A 6,812-nucleotide genomic window follows, 5' to 3' on the forward strand; every position below is an offset into this window, starting at 1 on the left:
CCAACTATCCAAGACATCTCGTCGCCAAGTCTGCTCGCAAGAGCGATATATCGACAACGGGAACTTGCCAGCAACGTCCAGAGAGATCACTGCTTCGGCAAATGCACGGTGTTCCGCCCGGACGTCTGTGGACAGACACTGTCATTCGAACGCCAATCCGTCGAAGTCGAGTCCGATTCAAAACCCTGGCTTCTGGATACCGCACGCTGGATAGTGGCTGCGCGTCGCAGCTCCTGTGCGTGATCCATGACGTGGCAGCCTCAGAGACGATTTGTTTGACCGGATTTGCGGTATGCGAACCTTTTCGTGACAACCAGCTGGTGGCCGGAATCAACGTCTTTGGCTCGGCAAAAAAGCAAGCACAGCGTCGCAAGACAATATCGAGATCCGAGTTTTGCCAACTCATATTTCAATTTCCACTTTCGATCATCATGGTCACTTTGCACAAGCGCTTCACCTATATGCTCCAGTACTGCAACAAGGTGACGACCAACCTCCGGACCATGTACTACTCGTCTCGGTCGTCGCGATATACGAGCTACAAGCCGACAACGCCGAGCATCGACGTGACTCAGGACATGATCGTACAGCGGGTGCTGAAAAGCCTGGCGCCGCTGTTGCACCAGCTGCCCACAGACCGTTTCGACGCCGACGGCCGCGCCAAGGTCGAGGCCATCGTGCGCCGCGCGATTGACGCCAAGCAGCCCGTCACGTTTGTGATCCCAGCCTTTCCCTTCAAGTCGCCCAACACGACCGAGAAGACGCTCGGCGTGCTGCCGGACCGCGGCGAAGAGCTCGCAATGCACCGCCTCGAAACGCTTTGCCAAAAGATCGAACGACTGTACCCGATCGGCGTCCAGATGGTCATCTTCAGCGACGGTCGCATCTTCAACGACATCATTGGCGTCTCGACGGACGCCATGGACGCGTACATGGCCGAGCTCGAGGCCATGGCGGTCGCGGCGCAGCATACGCACATCAAGTTTGACCGACTCGAGCACTACACCACCTCCGAAGACCCCAACCAGGAGCTTCTCGAGCGCTACAACTGCGACAAGATCGACATGAAGCAGCTTCTGAAAGATGACGCGGGCGTCCTCGCCACGTACCGCGGCTTCCGGCGCTTCCTCACCAAGGACCTCGCGCACAAGTGGGTCGGCATGTCCAACTCGGCCATCGACAAGGCTGCGGGGGTCGCCGCCAAGCTCATGATCCAGCGCAACATGGCCTTCTCGACGCTCGTCGACGACTGCTACCCGGACGCGATCCGCCTCTCGATCCACGCCTACGACAACGCGGGCCCCAAGTACGGTGTCGCGCTCATTCCGCAGCTTCAGAGCTCCAACGGGTCAATCCCGACCACGCCGTGGCACTGCGTCATGGTCACCGATGAAAATGGTCGCGAGTTCTCGGCCAAGCACGAAGATATTGACCTCGAGCGGTACGAGCTGCAGCACAAGTTTGGCCGAGCGTGGTGCTACACGGCCAAGGACACGGCCAAGGTCGAGCTGGCACCCGAGTGGGCGACCCTCAACATCTCGGTCGCGCCGTGGCGCCAAGGCGTGACGCTGACGAGCCAGAACAACGCCTTGTCGGTCATGGCCGTGCCGCGCCACCTCTTGCGCTCGCTCGCGACCAAGTACAGCGTCGTGCTCCTCCGCGGCTTCCGCAATGACGAGGACCTCGACGCGGTCGCGTCGCACATTGGCGAGATCCTCATGTGGCCCACGGGCAGCACGCTCGAGCTCAAGCAAGACGGCGCATCCGGCCTCGCATCGCGGTCGCACGAACCCATGGCGTTCCACTACGACGGCATGTTCAAGCGCATTCCCGACAGCGACATCCTCGGCGATGTGCCCTTGTACCAGTTCTTCCAGTGCTTGGCGCCGTACCCGGAGCGCGACTCGCCGTTCGGTCGCACCATGTTTGTCGACACGCGCCGGCTCCTCGCAGCCTTGCCATCGGAAGACGTCGCGCGTCTTCGGACGCTCCAGATGACGGCGACGACGGCGGCCAACGTCATGTACGGCTCGGCGACGCTGACGCACTTCATGGACCTCGTGTGCCAGCACCCGGTCAACGGCCAGGAGGTCCTCCGCTTCCACGAGCCGTGGGACGCCGACAAGACCAACCTCCAGCCGACGCAGATTACCATCCGCAGCAAGAACGAGGCGGCGACCGACGCCGAGCACGCGGCCGAGCAAGCGTGGGTCTTTGAGACGCTCGTGCCGCTGCTCTACAGCGACGACTTCAAGTACGCGCACGAGTGGCAAGCCGGCGACTTTGTGCTCTCGGACAACATTGCGCAGCTGCACAGCCGGACGCCCGTGCCGAAAGCAGGCCGGGAGATCCGCCGCATCCACCTCAACTAGAGTCGTGACGATAACTTATTTGTGTACACTAGTGGCATTTTTTGCCAAGACATTATTTTCTTGACAAATGCGATCGTTGCTGGCCAGGCAGATGCTATGGCGACCAGAGACACATGTTGTGTTCGCAACGCACCACGAGGACATACGAGTCAAGACACGTGCATGGTCATAGAAGCAATAGTGTAGTCGAGCTGCTTTATTCCTCACTCTCACTACCGATATCCGTGAGAAGAGGACGGTCCTCGCCGTAGCACAAGTCTTGGGCCATAAAAAGACAGTTGTCGAGGCGCATTTGTTTGCGCTGACGCTGAATTGCGAGCAGCTTCAGCGGTGCACCGACGGTAAAGGGTCCGTGGTCGTCGTCGCAATCGTCGTCGTCGTCGTCACTCGTGTCGTCGAGTACCGGCGCCGGACTCGCGGGACGAAGCGTCGAGCACAGATCGTCGTTGTAGGCAAGCCAGTCGGGTTTGACTAGCGCCGTCATACCGGTAGCCATTGAGTCTGTTACGGGCACCGCCGCATCGTCCTTCTTCTTCTCCATGTCCATGTCATCTGACGCGTCGTTGGACACGGCAGTCGACGCGACTTTGGCCATGCACGTCCGACACGCGCCGCGCTTCGTGTCGGGCGTGCCGTCGCACGCCTTGCAGATGTTTTCGAGGCAGAGACCGCACTTGCGGCGGTGGTCGACGGCGTTGAAGCAGAGCACTTCGGTGCAAAACTCAATGCCGTCGGACGGCACGACCGGCGTCGGCGCCACGTACAATGCAAAGCGCCAGTGGACGACGCTCTGCGTGAGCTTTTGCAAGAGCGTGCGTCCGAGCACCTCAAAGCGGGCAGCGTGCTTGGTCGGGAGCGCGCCGACGAGAAGGAGCCGCGTCGCGTTCGCTCGCAATGGCACGAGCGCGAGGCCAAAGACGGTCGGCGTCGTCTGGCGGGGCAACGCAAACACGGGCGTCTGCGCCTGCAAGAGCACCTGGATGTCGGACGCCAGCGTCGCACTCGTCACGTGCATGGCGCACTCGTCACCAGTCGCCTCGATCTGCGTCGTGTGCCGAAGAAAGAAGCTCGGCTCGCGCAGCCCGACGGCCGAGAGGAGGTCCCACTGCACCGACGTCGAATCGAGCTCGAACGCGTGCTGTCGCCCGAGAGTCCACGTCGTGTGCGTCACTGGGGCAGACACGCCGAGCAGCGTCTCGTCAAAGTGTACGGTGGCATGCATGAGCTCGGTCAGCGGACTCTCGACCGTGTGCTCGAGGAGCACGTGGCAGTGCTGGCCGGTTGCGATCGCGTGCTTGAAGCTGTAGATGCTCGTCGTCTCCTGCTGCCGCATCGGACTCTCGCGGGGCTTGCGCAAATGCGCTTGAGCCCAGGTGGCGACGCGCAACGTGGTCGAGAGACCAAACGGCACGAGCGCGGTCGTGAGCGCATCGGACGCGGCGTTGGTCTGGAGGTGCTTGTTGAGGTTCATACTGGGCAGTGGTGCCGTAAGACGCAAAGATGATTGTGGATTTTCCCAGGACGTTCAAGCTTTTGGGAAAGGCGAAAGGAAGGAAAAGGGAGGCATCAGCCTTTGCGAGGAGATGGTGTGAGGAGACAGTGTGAGAGACGCCAACAAGACGCAGAGCGGAGAGGAGTCGAGGCCAAATGCAAGACTACCGCGCTCACTCTATGTTTCCGTCGATAGCAGAACATTGCACGCATATAGGCCACGCGATGGTGTCTTATTGCCTGCGCAATGGGGAAAACGAAGCAATATGACACTATTGGACTTGTACCTGAGGCGAAGCGCTACCAGAACTGGTTTCTTGTTGTCAGAATGGAGGATATACCTGGCACCAGCCAATGGTAGAGATTGAGTGTTAGTAGAATAAGCAAGCGACGGGATCGACCACCGAATGTGATCCCGTTGGAAGTACATACTAACTACTGACACCGTAGTCGAAGGCGATGATGGAGCAAGACTTGGCGGTCTTGCCGAAGATTGCAAACCAGTCTTCTGTGATTGGCCCATTGTGTCTCAACCGATGATCATAATATAGTGCAAGTATACATTGCTGGTCTACACCGTTCCAAACGTTGTGGCTGCAGCGAAATGTAGGCAGTTAACGTCCACCAGGATCGCGTCGGCCGCGTGGGTAGCTATCGAGGACCTCGACGACGTTGGCAAAACCATTCGCAAGTGCAATCATGCGGGCCGTCCGGTGGTGCTGTGGGATGTCTCGGTGAGATATTGTGCACGCACTATATGGAGGAGGGACGTACGTGGTCCATTCGGTCCTTGTCGGCGTTGAACTGCAGGAGCAGCTCGGTCACGCGCGGGCGGTCGTGGTGAGCCGCACGGTGCAAGGCGGTGCACCCACCCTAGCATTTTTGCGATGAGACGTCATGGTTTTTCTTCGAGTGAGGTACGTCGCCAGGGTGGTTGATGTTGGCGTAGGCATCGACAAGGAGCTGCACGGCACGATCTTGGCCGCCCCACGACGCCCACTGCAGCGGTGTGTTGCCATACTGCACCGAATATCAAGTTGATATTTCGTTTCCAAAAACGCGTACCCGGTTTTCGCTGTCGACGGTCGCGCCATGCTCGAGAAGAAGTCGCACAACGGCTTCGTGGCCTTCCCAAGCGGCCCAGTGCAGTGGCGTGTTGTTGTCCTATCGTCGCTTTGGCTGTCGAATCCGAATACTGAATACCACGTACCTCCATGCGCACGTCTGGGTGCACGCCGCTGCCGAGCAGCGCGCCGACGCGGTCCGTCTGGCCCTTCTTGGCCGCGTCGTAGAGCGCGCAGGGGTCCTGCTTGCACATAGGCACGAGGTCGCCAAGAGTGCGTATGTAGTACCCCGGGGTGCTGGTCGAGGAGGCGAAGGATACTGGCGTGTCCTCTCTCGAATGCCAGAGCGTACGCCGCGTGCCCCGCCTAAGGTACGCTGTCAGAGCCTGATACACACATGCAGAAGCGTGCGTGGTTGCGCAGGTTCACATCGGCCTCGCGATTCAGGAGAAGGCGCACTACTGCGGCTCGGTCTTCCCGCGCTGCAAAGTGCAGTGGCGTGTCGCCGTCCTACACGATTGTAGCAACAAGGAAGAGAATTGCGATACGGTCTTCGTACGTTGTTTTGCCGGCCAATGTTGGCGCCTGTGTCCAGCAACAAGATCGCTGCTTGGACGCGGCCACCCCACGCCGCCCAATGCAGCGGTGTGTTGCCAAACTACAGCGATCAGTCCAGAGGGGCAACGAACTTTGGTCGTCGTACGTCGTTCGTGATGTCGACGCGGGCGCCACGGCGGAGGAGGAGATCGATGACCCTGTCGTGGCCCTCGTATGCTGCCCAGTGCAGCGCCGTGTAGCCGTCCTACTGCACGATGAGCCATGGCCAACACAAGTCGACGACGTTGAAGCGGCGGTTCGGGTCGACGCCTTCAGCCAGAAGCGCGCGCACGCCCTCAAGGTCGCCGCGCTTGGCAGCGTCGTAGAGCTACGTGGGAGCGCATGAGCCCAAGGCGCTGTACGGCCAATGTACATCGCTCATCTGCAGGCTTGCTGGGTTGTGTTGGCACGTCGATGCACCTATTCCAAACACTATTCATGACTTCTAGAATAGTGTATGGTGCGTTTTTGCCAGAAAGAACCAGTAGCCGCGAAAGAACCTATAGCCACGTTGGCTTTGGCCGCTGCCCGTAGTACGCAGCCACGCTTACCCAAATGAGACGTAGCAACCGCGTCTAGCTGCTCGGAGTGGCGTCAAGCACTCAGCTCGATCAGTCACACTATATTATGATCATCGGTTGAGACACAATGGGCCAATCACAGAAGACTGGTTTGCAATCTTCGGCAAGACCGCCAAGTCTTGCTCCATCATCGCCTTCGACTACGGTGTCAGTAGTTAGTATGTACTTCCAACGGGATCACATTCGGTGGTCGATCCCGTCGCTTGCTTATTCTACTAACACTCAATCTCTACCATTGGCTGGTGCCAGGTATATCCTCCATTCTGACAACAAGAAACCAGTTCTGGTAGCGCTTCGCCTCAGGTACAAGTCCAATAGTGTCATATTGCTTCGTTTTCCCCATTGCGCAGGCAATAAGACACCATCGCGTGGCCTATATGCGTGCAATGTTCTGCTATCGACGGAAACATAGAGTGAGCGCGGTAGTCTTGCATTTGGCCTCGACTCCTCTCCGCTCTGCGTCTTGTTGGCGTCTCTCACACTGTCTCCTCACACCATCTCCTCGCAAAGGCTGATGCCTCCCTTTTCCTTCCTTTCGCCTTTCCCAAAAGCTTGAACGTCCTGGGAAAATCCACAATCATCTTTGCGTCTAACGGCACCACTGCCCAGTATGAACCTCAACAAGCACCTCCAGACCAACGCCGCGTCCGATGCGCTCACGACCGCGCTCGTGCCGTTTGGTCTCTCGACCACGTTGCGCGTCGCCA

General features: G+C 59.0%; 3 protein-coding genes across 3 annotated transcripts; 1 reads left to right on the plus strand and 2 right to left on the minus strand.

Moving 5' to 3' along the window:
* Positions 1-431: 431 nt before the first annotated feature.
* On the plus strand, positions 432-2,372 carry SDRG_16241 (hypothetical protein; the record flags this gene model as incomplete). The annotated part of the gene is made up of 1 exon (XM_008622441.1): positions 432-2,372. One exon carries the CDS (start codon positions 432-434, stop codon positions 2,370-2,372), a length of 1,941 nt encoding a protein of 646 aa, XP_008620663.1.
* Positions 2,373-2,568: 196 nt separating this feature from the next.
* SDRG_16242 (hypothetical protein) lies at positions 2,569-3,843 on the minus strand (the record flags this gene model as incomplete). Its single annotated transcript, XM_008622442.1, has 1 exon — positions 2,569-3,843. One exon carries the CDS (start codon positions 3,841-3,843, stop codon positions 2,569-2,571), a length of 1,275 nt encoding a protein of 424 aa, XP_008620664.1.
* A 506-nt stretch (positions 3,844-4,349) lies between these two features.
* Positions 4,350-5,945, minus strand: SDRG_16243 (hypothetical protein). The gene is made up of 11 exons (XM_008622443.1): positions 5,898-5,945; positions 5,769-5,852; positions 5,631-5,729; positions 5,487-5,585; positions 5,339-5,437; positions 5,216-5,293; positions 5,074-5,169; positions 4,929-5,027; positions 4,785-4,883; positions 4,638-4,736; positions 4,350-4,582 (listed from the first exon to the last, which is right to left on the minus strand). The coding sequence occupies exons 1-11, from the start codon at positions 5,904-5,906 to the stop codon at positions 4,478-4,480; spliced, it is 966 nt and encodes a 321-aa protein (XP_008620665.1). The 5' UTR covers positions 5,907-5,945; the 3' UTR covers positions 4,350-4,477.
* Positions 5,946-6,812: the final 867 nt, after the last annotated feature.

This window comes from Saprolegnia diclina (assembly GCF_000281045.1).
Source record: "Saprolegnia diclina VS20 unplaced genomic scaffold supercont1.120, whole genome shotgun sequence".
NCBI classification, from domain to species: domain Eukaryota; phylum Oomycota; class Saprolegniomycetes; order Saprolegniales; family Saprolegniaceae; genus Saprolegnia; species Saprolegnia diclina.

Bases quoted from the DNA above. Each gene is read 5' to 3' on its own strand.
- SDRG_16243 (XM_008622443.1), bottom strand. The intron at 4,884-4,928 runs GTACGCGTTTTT...TATTCGGTGCAG, and splicing joins CCGTCGACAGCGAAAACCGG to TATGGCAACACACCGCTGCA. The intron at 4,737-4,784 runs GTACCTCACTCG...CAAAAATGCTAG, and splicing joins ACATCAACCACCCTGGCGAC to GGTGGGTGCACCGCCTTGCA.